General features: G+C 41.2%; 1 protein-coding gene across 1 annotated transcript in view; it reads right to left on the minus strand.

Moving 5' to 3' along the window:
• Positions 1-8605: 8605 nt before the first annotated feature.
• KCNK2 (potassium two pore domain channel subfamily K member 2) overlaps positions 8606-15004 on the minus strand; it is a 220685-nt gene continuing 214286 nt past the window's right edge. Inside the window, exon 8 of the mRNA XM_030196031.1 lies at positions 8606-11085. Coding sequence (XP_030051891.1) covers positions 10768-11085 — 318 coding nt within the window. The 3' untranslated portion in view covers positions 8606-10767. The remainder of the gene's footprint in view (positions 11086-15004) is intronic.

Raw genomic sequence — 15004 nt, forward strand, 5'->3', positions numbered from 1 at the left:
CTCTCTGATATCATCCCATGGCTTTCAATACCATCTCTATGCTGACGACTCCCAGATCTACCTCTCTACCCCCGAAATCTCAGCCAGCATCCAGACCAATGTATCAGCCTGCCTATCTGATATCGCTGCCTGGATGTCTCAATGTCATCTGAAACTTAACATGGCCAAAGCCGAGCTTCTCATCTTTCCCCCTAAACCCACCTCTCCTCTCCCCCCCTTTCTCTATTTCTGTGGATGGCACTCTCATTCTCCCTGTCTCATCAGCTCATAACCTTGGGGTCATCTTCGACTCCTCTCTCTCCTTCTCTGCTCACATTCAGCAGATTGCCAAAACCTGCCATTTCTTTCTCTATAAAATCAGCAAAATCCGTCCCTTCCTCTCTGAGCACTCTACCAGAACCCTTATCCACTCTTATCACCTCTCGCCTAGATTACTGCAACCTGCTTCTCATCAGCCTCCCACTTAGCCATCTCTCTCCTCTTCAATCAGTCCAAAACTCTGCTGCGCGACTCATTTTTTGCCAGAGTCGCTATGCTCACATTAGCCCTCTCCTCAAGTCGCTTCACTATCTCCCTATCTGTTTCCGCATTCACTCTACCGCTCACCAGTACCGTTCCACTCTTGTCTCTCCCTATGCCCCCCCCCCTCGGATACTCCGTTCTGTGGATAAATCTCTCGTCTGTCCCCTTCTCCTCTACTGATAATTCCAGACTCCGTTCCTTTTATCTCACTGCACCTCACGCCTGGAATAGACTTCCTGAGTCTGTATGTCTAGCCCCGTCATTGGCTGTTTTCAAATCCAGGCTAAAAGCCCACCTCTTTAACGCTGCTTTTGACTCCCCTGTACGCTTTTATCCCCACCTCTTTAATTCCCTTACCACTTAGTTGTTCTGTCTGTTTGCCTTTCCTATTTAGATTGTGAGCTCTTTGAACAGGGACTGCCTTTTCATGTATGGTGTACAGCGCTGCGTATGCCTTGTAGCGCTATAGAAGTGATAAGTAGTAGTAGTAATAGTAGTAGAATAGAAGGTCCTTCTAGGCTGGGAAAGCTAAACTGCAGTCCATGTGCTCTGATAGCTGGAATCTCACAAAAGATCTAGAAGAAATAAGTCTTGGGAACCAGCAAGGATATTAGATATGCCAATGGAAACTCCTACGAAAGAGAGGACCTGCCAGATTTTGAGAAGGCAAGGTGGCACCTAGAGGACACAGGCAAGAGGTGGAGTTATAGTGGGAGAGAAGCAGTGCCAGGAGGACACAGCTTGAGGGTAAGGCAGAAGCAGAAAAGTACACCTGAAGCACATGGCCAAGCAGTGGGGTGACAGCAGCAGATGGGCCCAATGGCAGGGTGGCAGAAAGGTCTAGTGGCTGAGAGACGGTGAAATCACAAACTAAGAGAGGCAGAGCTTGGAGAGGTTGAGCTTTGGCATCAGACAGCCGAGTAGCCGAGGCAGGCCAGGCCAGGTACCACAGATCCTCTCGGGACTTCCTTCAGCTACCAGTCCAGTGGTACTCCACCCTATAGGTGAGAATAATTACATAAGTGCATAAGTATTGCCATACTGGGACAGACCGAAGGTCCATTAAGCCTAGCATCCTGTTTCCAACAGTGGGCAATTCAGACTACAAGTACCTGGCAAAATCCCAAAAAGAGTATAATACATTTTATGATGCTTATCCTAGAAATAAGCAGTGGATTTTCCCTAAGCTCATTTTAATAATGGCTCATGGACTTTTCCTTTAGGAAGCTTATTAAAACCCCGCTAAGCTAACTGCTTTTACCACATTCTCTGCCAGAGAATTCCAGTGTTTAATTACATGTTGAGTGAAGAAATATTTTCTCTGATTTGTTTTAAATTTACTACGTTGTAGCTTCATTGCATGCTCCCTAGTCCTAGTATTTTTGGAAAGAGTAAGCAAGCGATTCATGTCTGCCTGTTCCACTCCACTCATTATTTTATAGACCTCTATCATATCTCCCCTCAGCCGTCTTTTCTCCAACCTGAAGAGCCCTAGCCGCTTTAGCCTTTCCTCATAGGGAAGTCGTCCTATCCCCTTTATCATTTTCATCACCCTTCTCTGTACCTTTTATAGTTTCACCATATCTTTTTTGAGATGCATTACCCAGAATTACACACAATATTCAGGGTTCGGTAGCACTATGGAGTGATACAAAGGCATTATAATGTCTTTATTTTTGTTTTCCATTCCTTTCCTAATAATATCTAACATTGTATTTGCTTTCTTAGTTGCCACTTCACATTGAGCAGAGGGTTTCAACATATCATCAACAATAACACCTAGATCCCTTTCCTGGTCAGTGACTCCTAATGTGGAACCTTGCATTACGTAGCTATAGTTCGGGTTATTTCCCACATGCATCACTTTGCACTTGTTCTCACATTAAACGTCATCTACCATTTGATGCCCAGTCTCCCAGTCTCGTAAAGTCCTCTTGAAATTTTCACAATTCTCTTGCGATTTAACAACTTTGAATAACTTTGTATTTTCATCAAATTTAATTACCTCACTAGTTACTCCCATCTCTAGATCATTTATAAATATGTTAAAAAGCAGTGGTCCCAGCTAGGGAACCCCACTATCTACCCTTCTCTATTGAGAATACTGATTATTTAACCATACTCTATTTTCTACCTTTTAACCCGTTTTTAATCCACAGTAGAACACTACCTCCTAACCCATGACTCTCCAATTTCCTCAGGAGTCTTTTTTTTTTTTTTGTTACATTTGTACCCCATGCTTTTCCACTCATGGCAGGCTCAATGCGGCTTACATGGAGCAATGGAGGGTTAAGTGACTTGCCCAGAGTCACAAGGAGCTGCCTGTGCCTGAAGTGGGAATTGAACTCAGTTCCTCAGGACCAAAGTCCACCACCCTAACCACTAGGCCACTCCTCTCCACACCACTTTCATGAGGTACTTTGTCAAATGCCTTTTGAAAATCCAAATAGACAATATCGACTGGCTCACCTTTATCCACATGTTTGTTCACCCCTTCAAATAAATGTAATTGATTGGAGAGGCAAGATTTCCTTTCACTAAATCTATGTTGACTTTGTCTCATTAATCCATGCTTTTGAATGTGCTTTGTAATTTTGTTCTTTATAATAGTCTCTACCATTTTGCCTGGCACCGACATCAGGCTCACCGGTCTATAATTTCCACCTCGGGAACCTATTTTAAAAATCAACGTTATATTGGCCACCCTCCAGTCTTAGTGAAGGGAAATCTTGCCCCACCAATCTATTACATTTCTTTAAAGATTATGTTTAACTAGTAAAAAAGGCCCGTTTCCGAAACCAATGAAACAGGCGCTAGCATGTGTTTTCTTTTGTGTGTGTGTGTGTATGTGTCACAGAGTTATTTTGTGTGTGTGTGTGTGTGTGTGTGTGAGTGTGTGAGGGTGCGGTGTGTGTGCAGGTTGTTGTTTTGTGTCTTTTTTTTGTTTTGTTTTGTTTTTTGCTTGGGGGTTGGGGGATGTGCTGTGCTGTGCTGGCAAAGTGGGTTTAATTGGTGTGTGGCTTTGAGGGTGTGTTTCTGTTGTATTGAGTGGGTGTGGTTTTGTCTGTCAAGGAGGTTTGTAGAGGAGGGTCTTTCTGTTGGTGAAATGTAAATGTGGTTGTAGGGGGGTCAGCCTTTGTTGAGTGTTGTTTTTTTTTCATGTTTTTTTTTGTGTTGTGCTGAGGCAGCAGTGTTGTTTTAGATGTGCGGAAGGTAGAGGAGCACGTTCTTTGTCTGTCGGTATTTTTTGGCCGTTTCAGGGCTGCTGTAGGGGAATGCTGGAAGAGAAATGTGCTGTTGGAAGCAGCGCCATCTTTTTCCATTGTGCTGGGGTTCTGGGCATCCTGGAGGTGGGTGACGGCTTGCCTGAGGACGGGGATGGTTGTTTTAAGTTGGCGGAAGGGAGAAGAGCACGGTCTCGGGCCGTCGGGGGGTGATCCGGTATGTTTGGTCCATTTCAGGCTGGCTGCAGGGGAATGCTGGAACATTTATGCGCTGCAGGAATCAGCGCCATCTTTTTCCGGGTGCTCGGGGACTGCTTGCCTGAGGCTGGGGATGGTTGGGCATGTCCTTGGCCGCTTCGGCAAACGGGGAAGAGGAAGGGGGTGGGGAGTTACCTGCAGCCACCTGAGAAACCATGTATTCTTTGTTTGTTTTGTATTATTAGTTTGCATTTCTGTTGAAGAAAGAGTGGATGTCTTTCGAATGATGGAGGTGGTGCGTCGGTGTGCGGTTGTTTCGTTAGTTTGGCAGCCAGTCTCCAGCGATTCCTAGGCAGGGAAGGAGTACTCCTCCCCCTTCCTTGGTCGCTGTTTGCTGCTGGCTGGGTCGCGGGTAATCCTTCCAGCTGGGCCGCAGATTGTCCTGTTCGCCCACGTCCCAGATGGTGACGGGCACGTTGTTTTCCGGCTCCTCTGACTCCATGTCAAACGATCCCAAATATAGTCTGTGCTATAGGCCCTCTGGCACTCTTCAGTACTGGCATTAGGCATTTAAAAATTTCTCCCCCCCCTCCCCCGGTCTATTTTTGCACATACCCACAGCAGGAATATTCTTCTCTCGTTCCAGCGATGGTTCTGTGCTCTCCGTGCTGCACAGATAATGAGCTATTCTGCTGGGGAATGCTCCTCCCTTATTGTCACGTAGTTTCCTCTGATTGGTCCGTCTTACGTTGCCTAGTGTTGCCTGGGAACGGTGTTGTGATGGTCCTTTGTGTTTCAGAATGTTGAGGGTGTTTTTTCTGATTGGTCCGTCATGCGAGGGCGGGGCAGAGAGACATGGTCATTGTTGTGGCTTCACCACCATGAATCCATGAACCCTTCAGTGAGTGACTGAGTGACTTCAGAACGTTGTCTTCAGAACGTTGAGGGTGAGTTTTATTATAGTAGATGTGAGCAAGTGCAAAGTGATGCATGTGGGAAGGAGGAACCCGAATTATAGCTATGTAATGCAAGGTTCCACATTAGGAATCACCAAGAAAGGGATCTAGGTGTTGTCATTGATGATACGTTGAAACCTTCTGCTCAGTGTGCTGCAGCGGCTAAGAAAGCAAATAGAATGTTAGGTATTATTAGGAAAAAAACAAAAATGAGGATGTTAGAAAAGGTGAAGAAGGGCAACGAAAATGATAAAGGGAATAGGACGATGGCTAAATCAGCTTGGGCTCTTCAGCTTGGAGAAAACACGGCTGAGGGGAGATATGATAGAGGTCTATAAAATAATGAGTGGAGTGGAATGGGTAGACATGAAGCGTCTGTTTACTCATTCCAAAAATACTAGGACTAGGAAGCATGTAATGAAGCTACAACGTAGTAAATTTAAAATAAATAGCAGAAAAGGTTTCTTCACTCAACATGTAATTAAACTCTGGAATTCATAGCTTAGCGGGGTTTTAAAAAGGTTTGGACGGCTTCCTAAAGGAAAAGTCCAAAGACCATTATTAAAATGGACTTGGGGAAAATCCACTGCTTATTTCTGGGATAAGCAGCATAAAATGTTTTGTACTTTTTTGGGGTCTTGTCAGGTATTTGTGACCTGGATTGGCCACTGTTGGAAACTGGATTCTGGGCTTGATGGTCCTTTGGTCTGTCCCAGTATGGCAATACTTATGTACTAATTGTATTTTCATTTGTCTTTTATATCTTGTATATTTTTTATTGTGTGTTCTAGTTGCTACCTGCACTGATCATTGGGAAATAGTGGATGATACATTTTTTAAAATAAATAAATATGTTTTACACATAGTAACTCCTTTATAAAATTACCCCCTCTAAGGGCTTCTTTTACAAAGCTGCGCTAACAATTCTCGCACAGCAAATTAGAGGAAGTCCACAGGAATTAAATGGACTTCCTCTCATTTACCACACAGGAATCTCTAGCGTGGCTTTATAAAAGCCTTTATAAAGTCTTGTCACCCACCAGCTGAGACAACTTCTGCTACTCACTCTCCTTTCATGGTTGGCATCATTTGAATATCAAAGAAAAAGCAAGTACAATATGTGGCTCATATCATGTACCTGCTAGTTGTGTGCTAATGAAATGCTATCACAAATGGCAGATATCTCCAGTACAGAGAAGGCATATATGCTGGAAAAGGTTCACTTAAACATGCTGGCCAACTACTTTTTTTTTTAGAGTAGTTTTATAACACGGTGCTTAATTTAAGAAAGCAAGCAGGTACCTATATGGTATTTAAAAAAGAGAGATTGGGGAAGTATGCATGGGGCTTTGAAAATGGAAGCCCTAGGCATTTGTATTCTCCTTTGACCTGGTAAAAGGACACAGGTAAAAAGAGCTGTGTTGTCACCGATATCAGTACTTTTACCAGCATTGTAAGACTGCCATTTTCAGTCAGCCTATTTTCCCATGGGTAAACCACTTTTCATGCAAGAAAAAGTGTTTGAAGACTGCCCTCTAAAATCTTACTGTGTTTACAAGTCACAATTAATGACATGTACAAAATAAGACCACTGTAAGTATAAGATTTAATGGTTTCACTGTAGCAAAGGTATAATTGCATTGTATGAAAGTTAGCTTTAGTGCATTTAATAATTTAATTCTATAAGTAACACACAAATTTGGACAAAAAAAGTTTCTCTGGAACATGAAAGATAGTCCTGTAGTTTTTAGAAAAAGTTCTTAACTATTTTTACAGTTCCATAAAACACATTTTAAAACCCAGGTAATATTAAAATAGATAAACCAGTATGCTTTAAGTAGAATTTGGCTTGAATTAAATTTGAACTTCATCCAAATTTGGTGGTGGGGCATGTGCAAGGAGGAGGAGAAGAGGTTTGGATCTCTTTAACCAGGATCAGATGTGAATATTTGCAAATTCCCGCACAAATATGCAAATTATCAGAAGAGTCAGGCTGTCTTTGAATATTTCATTACTTTGGCTGTCTGGATATTCAAGTACATCTGAACCAAGTTGAGGAAAATAGACATATTTTTCTACAAAAATTACAAATTGAACTCAAGAAGCAGATTTAGATACCTAAATAAATTTGTCAAACATTTACAGAACCAAAGCTGGATCTTAATTCTAAGATGGCAATTTTATGCTTCTAGATCCTTTTGAAAGAGGAAAAATCATGTTCCATTTATAGTAAGATATACAGCTGTATCTGAATCAGATTTGAATGTTAAATTTCAGCAAGAGACCTCCAAGAAACAAGTTAAAACGGCGTAGTTAAAATGATACCTCTTCCTACTGAATATTTTTGCAATGTTTCCATATCGCTGTACAATTAACCTCAGTGGCAATTGAAATGCAAACGGAACTGTATTCCACTTGATGGCATTTTAAATTGGGGCAAGTCTAAAAAATAGAGCCTAAATGTAAGTGCAACAAAGAGGTGAACTAATCCACTCATTCTATAAATGGTGCCCACAGTCATGCAGTTGGGTGCAAAGTTATAGAATAGGGTCACTTATACATGTACATTGGCTCAATTAAAACTTAATTGTTGGTAAACATAAATATTTGGTTTTAACAAATGGTAATTGTCACTAATTAGTAGTTATTTTCAGTGGCATATCTGTACGTACCCCCATCACACAGTTTATCTTCCTCCTACGCTCTGTGGCAGAGGGCAGGAGGCAGAATGCAGATAAACTGTCTGACACCTCTCTTTTCCTTCCCAGCCCAGCAAAGCTCTGCAATTCTCCCCGCCCCCTCCCCCCCCCCCCCCCCCCCCCCAGATAGGCTGCCTGCACCCAGACTTTCTCTCTGAACAGTCCTGCTCCTTGGCAGGACTGTTCAAAGAGAAAAAGTCCCAGTGCAGGCGTAGGCATCCTATGGATGCTGCTACTGCTGCCTGGATGAAGACTGAAGCAGAGGTGATTTAAAGGTATGGGGGGGGGGGGGGGGCAAGACGCATCCTGTGTACATTGCTGGTTACTTGCATACGTCACTATTGTATAAACAGTGTGCCTAATTTCTACAATGTGCAAGTCCAAAGGTGCATGGCCAAGGGAGGGGCATTGGCGGGTCAGGGCATGCCCAGCATTTAGGTGTGGTTTTATAGAATACATGTATTTACACATCTAAATGCTACTAGTTAGGCATGAAAATGCAGACTTAAAGCTAATATTCTGTAACAGCTGTTCCACATCCCTTAGTGTCAATTCTATAACAGAGTTAAGGCGCACATAAACTTTTATAGAATAGTAGCCTAAAGCCACTTTAGCACACTGAAACTTAAGCATGACAGCTTATGCCAAGCCAATGGCAGGCATAAGGTGGCGTATCAAAAAATGCACTTTGCAATTTGTGTATCTGATACTATTCTATAAAGTGTGCACATTGCTAGGTAGAATGCCCACTACATGCCCATTATCCACCCATTTGCTGTTATACGCTGTCATCTGGATGCTATATATGGTGACTAAAGTCACACATGCAAATTCGCATGCATAGCTGATTTGCATGTGCAACTTAATTGATTAATGATCTAATCAGCACCAATAATTGACTACTAATAACCAATTACTGGCATTAATTGGCCTTAACTGGGAGTTACATGCACATCATATTCTATAACGATGTGTGCATAACTCCTATAGAGTGTAATTTCAAGGGGGCATATTTAGGGGGTGTTTCGGGGGCATTCCTATGAGTTACATGTATTTTTATAGAATACACATGATTTGCACCTAATTTAGTCACCTGCCTTGACACCTAGTTTCAGCAGGTGTAAATGCAGGCACTTTAAGTTAGGCACGGATTAGGCGCTTAGGCGTTATCCTAGAAAATGCAGATACCCTTTATAGAATAGCTCTCAATGCATCATTTTTTTCCATGCCAATTTTTCAATGCAATTTACTGAATCTAGTCTTTGTGATTAAGTGTGCCAATTTTACAGACTAGCACCTAGAACGTACGCATGACATCATTCATGCACGTAAGTGCACTTATTCTATAAATTAGTGTGCACAATTGGTGCCTAACTGTTGGCCTAAACCTAGGGCATGGAGCATCATATTTTGCACCACAAAGAAATAAAAAAAAACAGCATATATGAAAGCTTTCAGTATCTTAAAAATGCTTTAAATTATGTGAGACCTACAATAAAATTATTAGGGGTTCTATTTTGATACCTTTGTGAAAAGAGTGGTCACATTACACAATAGTAGGGACTCATGAAAAGTGACATAGTCTGTACCAGAAGACACTGATCCTGGCTTGACATTCTGAATGAATCCATGAAAGATCATGGGCATGGAACAACACAAATTATTGCCCGTTTAACAAAGCCAAATAATACATATTTTTTCCCATAAACTGGAAACTTAGGGAAAAAAAACATTACAGATTTGCTACTGGACTTAACATGCAATGTTCTCGAGTCCTACACAGAGAGAGAGAGAAAAAAACAAACATTTAAAACTGAATTTCCATCGTGCATAATATTTCTACAGTTCCTAGCTCTGTAAGTGTGCTGCATGTCAATGACTTCTATATTATGTTTTTTCGTGATATGGACCTGAGATACAGTGGCGTGTCATGGTAACTTTGAGATGGCCTTGATCTTTCAGGACCTGATTCATTTGGGTCTTTCCCAGAAACAGAATGGCAGGAAAACTGTAGCTGAATCGGACCCAGCAATGGGGTTACCATGCCGAATGCAATCGCTGCTGGCAACCACTAAATTGGTTTGCTTCAACTCTGTTCCATTTGTGCCTCATCCAAACAGTGGACGATCATTGCATGACATCAGAAAAGCACTCCATTTGAACAGTAGCATTAGCAGCAACATTATAAACAGTATGAGACCAGATGTTTGGCCAAATCAGGTCAAAACAGCAATATCTATCAGCAGCCTTAGAGTGAATATTCATTAGATAGTGCTGTGATGTGAAATAGCTTTCACTGAATTGTTTAGAGTTTAAAATCTTTATTAATAGTGACTTGCTTTGCAAAAGCAGACAAATAATTTAGTGATATTTACTTCCATTTTTGTTGGTTGGGGAGGGTGTGGGTATATTTGCTGAGATATAATTTTCCATAATAACCCTCAAAGTGCCACAGAGTTCTGCAGGCCCGGTTCTAATATGTGCCCTGTCATTTGGACCTGAGTAAGAGGAACAGTTTCAGGAGGCATGAAAGCTAGGTTCACGAGTGTTGCTTTGATATCCTTTGAGTTTTGGCATGCATTCTTAACCTGGCGCTCTCAGTACAGGCACAGCTGAACATCATTTTCAGGTGAGATGAAAGATCAAATTGTAAAATACACTTCCTGTTCCAAAAAATAGATAAAACTAAACAAAACATAAAACAGCAATGGAGGCTCTGTGTCTTCAAAAGATAAGGCACCAGCAAAGATTTCTTAGGTAAAAGGTTGCATCAGAATTTCCTGGTAATGTATAACAAAGTTACCAACCATCAGTGGTTCATGCTTAGGCTCAGTTCATTTGACCCTGAAGTACTATGGAGGGATTCTTCAAAGTTATGTTCCTTAGCACAAAAAAGTATAGTTCTTTCCTATGGGTCTTTTGGCACATCAGGAAAAATAAACAGTCTGAGCATGTAATAAAAGGCCTTAAACACTGCTTGATTCTACTTCCATCAATGACAGAAATTGACATTCATTTTGTGTCTTTCAAAAGAGAAGAGTGTTCACCCTGTGTTTTTTTTTCTTGTTTTGTTTATATAATTTTTCAAAATACTGTCATCAAAAGTCCAGCTAATGTGATCGCTACATGGCCAATGGCTTTCCAAGGAAACAGGATCCAAAGACAGTGCTACTTAATAATTTCGATTACAGAAATGTCTTCGCTCGCATAGTGTGGTGTCAAGCCATTAAGGTAGATGCTGTCACACTTTATGAGAGCTGGAAGCATTTCCTTCTCATTGGTCAAGTGATTTACTGAAAGGGTTCTTTTGCCAGGAGTCATTTCTTGGCTCGGGCTCATAGGAATGTCACCAGAAAGCTTCCTTTTAATAGAGGTGGCCCGCTGAAACTTGTCATATATCTCCACGCTCAGACGTCGGCGGGTTTCTTTGAATTCTGCCGTGACATTGGCTGTCCACTCAGCAGCATGAGCTCTGAACTCTCCCACCTGTAATAAAGACAAGAAGAAATAGAATGTTACTGTAACTTTTCCATTTCTGGGTAATTGTCCTCAAAAATAAGAAATTGGCTTAATGTAAATAGACTTAAGTTGAATCTGCCTAAATCACAAATTTTGTTTCTATCTGGCAAAGTAACTCCCTTGAAAATGCCAGAATTTTTTGAGCATCAGAATTAAAAAATTCCTTTTATCGACTGCTTAAAATATCTGGATGTGTGGATTGATTCTGCCTCATCTATGAATGAACAATTGAAATCTGCTGTTCAAAAAGTATTTTTCAAGCTCAGGATATTACGTAGGATGAAAGTTTTTTTTTGTCACCATCAGCTTTTCAAACTGTTGTCCAGGCATCTCTTATCCCTTTATGGGATTATTATAATGCCCTCTATTTCAGGCTGCCTTCTTATAAATTATGTGCATTACAGATTTTTCAAAATACTACTAATCGGATTTTGACTAATCTGTCTCGATTTGCCCATATTACTCCTGCTCTTCGAGACATTGGTTCCCTATTATTTGGAGGATCAAGTTTAAGGTTTTGACCTTAGTACATTAAGCATTGAACGATAATGAGCCTCTAGTGTTGTCCAACTACTTGAAGATTCACATGCTGACAAGACCTTTGAGATCTGGTGATAAATTATATTTAGAAGTTCCTTTTCTACAGATTAGATATATATCGTCTTTCTATTTTTGGTATTGAAGGACCTGTTCTCTGGAATGTATTACCTGAAACTTTGCATAAAACTTGTTCTATTGTACACTTCAGAAAATGTTTGAAGGCTCAGATGTTTATACTAGCTTTTGTCAACAACTAAGTTCTGATGCTATTTCTGTATTTTTAGCTGGATTTTATGTTTTCATTTTGTATTGTGTTTGAAGAACAGTGAGTCTTTTGTAATGATTTATTATGTATGTGATTTGGAGCCTGCCTCGAATTATATGGTAGAGTAGTTTAAAAATGTTTTAAATAAATAAATTTAAATCAATGGCATAAGCTCTTGTAGACACTAAAGACCGATTAAACTTTATATTTCACGTGTCTAGCTTCTTAAGATATAAACAATTCAAAGACAAACTATTCTTCTCATCTCCAAAGTACTTAACGATTATTCATTTGACCTCAGTGATGTTCATTGCCACCCAAAAACTTTTTTATGGCAATGCTAACAACATCCATCATCTTCATAGGTCAGCTTTTTTTTATTCTTTAAAGCTTTCAAATATCTGGGTCCGATGTTAAACGGAGAATAAGATAAGTGGAAAAGTTTACAAACTAAGATATTTGAACGTTTTTGGGTGGCAATGAACATCACTGAGGTCAAATGAATAATCATGAAATACTTTGGAGATGAGAAGAATAGTTTGTCTTTGAATTGTTTATATCTTAAGAAGCTAGACACGTGAAATATAAAGTTAAATAAATAAATAACATTTCATTTACTCAATAAACCTTATCTACCCCCTAAACAGAGACAGAGAACAATCTGAAAATGGGCTTCTAGGCAGATGAAGAGAGGCTGCCCAGAAGGCAGTGTCTCAAGCATGCATAGTTTCACTTTTAAAATGATTGTTTATTTATTTATAAACACAAAATGGCTTTTGAGCGGTGTCCAGTAACAAAGGCTACAAGGGGAAAACCAGAGTTCAGTGGGGACTGGAGTAAGTAAGGGTAAAAAGATGAGATTTCAAGGCAGATTTAAATGCATGCCAAAGCTTAGGGCCAACATAGCTAATGGCTGAGGCCTGAGTTGTTTCAAGCGGATAACAGAGGGAGGAAGGTGTTGCAGTAATCCAGCCTTTGCAGAACGGCATGCATGAGAGGAGGTGTAAAGTATGAGGAGAGGGGACAGATAATCTGGAGCCGTGGGGAGCTGTGATTTGGTCACCAGTACTAGAATTCCCCGGGCCTGGGGAATCTTGCCCCCACCTCTTGGTGGCCCTGACAAGGGCGGATGTACATGGGGTGGAATATGGGTGGGACAGAGATGAGGCTCCCACTTATATGTATAAGTTGCAGAATACTGTAAGTTATGCATGTTCATGCTGCACTTAGGGGCTCTTTTACTAAAGGTTTGCTGCTTGGCAACCTGGAACTACCACCGGCCCAATGCGACCTCCAGTGGTAGTTGTGCCTCTAGAATGTCCCATTTTCGGCACAACAAAAATATTTTTTGTAATTTTTACTGTGGCGCTAACCCGGCAGTGATCGCTGCCCGGTTACTGCTAGGTTACTACAAGAACCCTTACTGCCACCTCAATGGATGGCGGTAAGTACTCCCCGCCACATGGCCACGTGGTAAGAATAATCTTACCACATGGCCATTTGTTTTTAGGGGCTTTTTAACCATTGTGGTAAAAAGGGCCCTGGCACACATAAAAAACAGCCCCAGCCGCTACCACAGGACTCTTTTTACTGCAGCCATGCCTTGGTAAAAGGACCTCTTTGGCATGTACACTTACACCAGTTCTATGGGTAGGGTGTGTGTGTGCACATAAATTTTTCGTGCATTGATAGCTGGTTATGTTAGTATAACAGAACTGAGGCATCTAGGTTGTGTTCTAGAATAGGCTGCTACTGCATGCCCTCTTGGCATCTAATTGGAGGCACCCACTTATAGAACTGCTCCCTCAGTGGGCCTAAATGTTAAGTTAGCTCACTGAATACACACACATATAACTTTACATGTTTAACTTATATATTTAAAGATATAAATGTTATTTTGTCTAGTCAGTCTTGGACTATAAGTTATATGGAAATCAGATGAATTTTATCACTCTCCAAATAACTTCAAATGCCGCACATGAAACATCTCTGGCATAACGTGCGGCTATATAGTGGCTTAGACTGCCAACAGTTAGCCATCAATGGCCCTGCAAATAAAAAAAAAACGTATATAGTTGGCATCTGCTGCTGACCACATAAGTCCTTTTAAAAATTGACTTCAATATATGCAAATCAAAAAGTTGGGAAAAAAAGAGGGTACAAGAAAAAAATATTTATATATACAGTGCAATCCGCTTAAGTGCAAGGGTCTGGGACCAAAGAAATGCATGCAGTTAACCAAAGCGTGCACTTAACCGTTGTGACCCAAAGAAGCTTGATAAACATATGTACAGTACTGTTTATTATTATACGTACAGTATACAGTCTCAGTTAACTGACATTAGGCTTGCTTGAAGTAATCAGTTATAGTCCTCTGTACACTCTTGGGTCTGTGAGTTCCATAGACTACGTCTGCCAGATGGTAAAAACTGTCATAGCACTGACATCCAGTGGCCTCCAGATAGGCCTGCACGGTGTTAAGACTCTCCAGCGCTCTTGTAAAAGTGACAGGAGGAGGTTGTTGAACTTTGTCAGCATGTGCCTCGCTGCTCATTTCTTCATCTGTTCCATCATCAGCCATTGTTGCCTACGTGTAGGCGCATATCTCGACATCAGTGCTGTCTTCAGCTGTTTGTAGATTGTAATCAACAGCTACGTAGCGATGGAACTCCTCTTCAGTAACACTGGCTGGGATATCAATAACCTCTTCATCTGACACATTTGCAACAGCTGCATCTGTTTCGTCCCTATCCACATCCTTAACAAAGCTTGCCCACTTGTAGCAGTTCACGACGGTTGCCTGTGTAACATGATTCCAGGCTTCTTTCTGCATATGTAGGGAATCCAACAGTGATAGATTATGAGCCAGTTCAACAGCACGTTTATCCTTTGCAGTCTGGTCATCCATAACGCTCATCAGACGACGTAGCACAAGAGCCCGATAATGTTGTTTGAAATTGACTATTATGCCCTGATCCATAGGTTGGATCATAGAGGTAGTGTTTGGTGGCAGGAAGGACCACCTTGACAGGGCTGGTCTTAGCAAGTGCAGGGCCCTATGCAGACCAATTTGGTGGAGAC

This window comes from Microcaecilia unicolor, chromosome 3, assembly GCF_901765095.1.
Source record: "Microcaecilia unicolor chromosome 3, aMicUni1.1, whole genome shotgun sequence".
Lineage (NCBI taxonomy): Eukaryota > Metazoa > Chordata > Amphibia > Gymnophiona > Siphonopidae > Microcaecilia > Microcaecilia unicolor.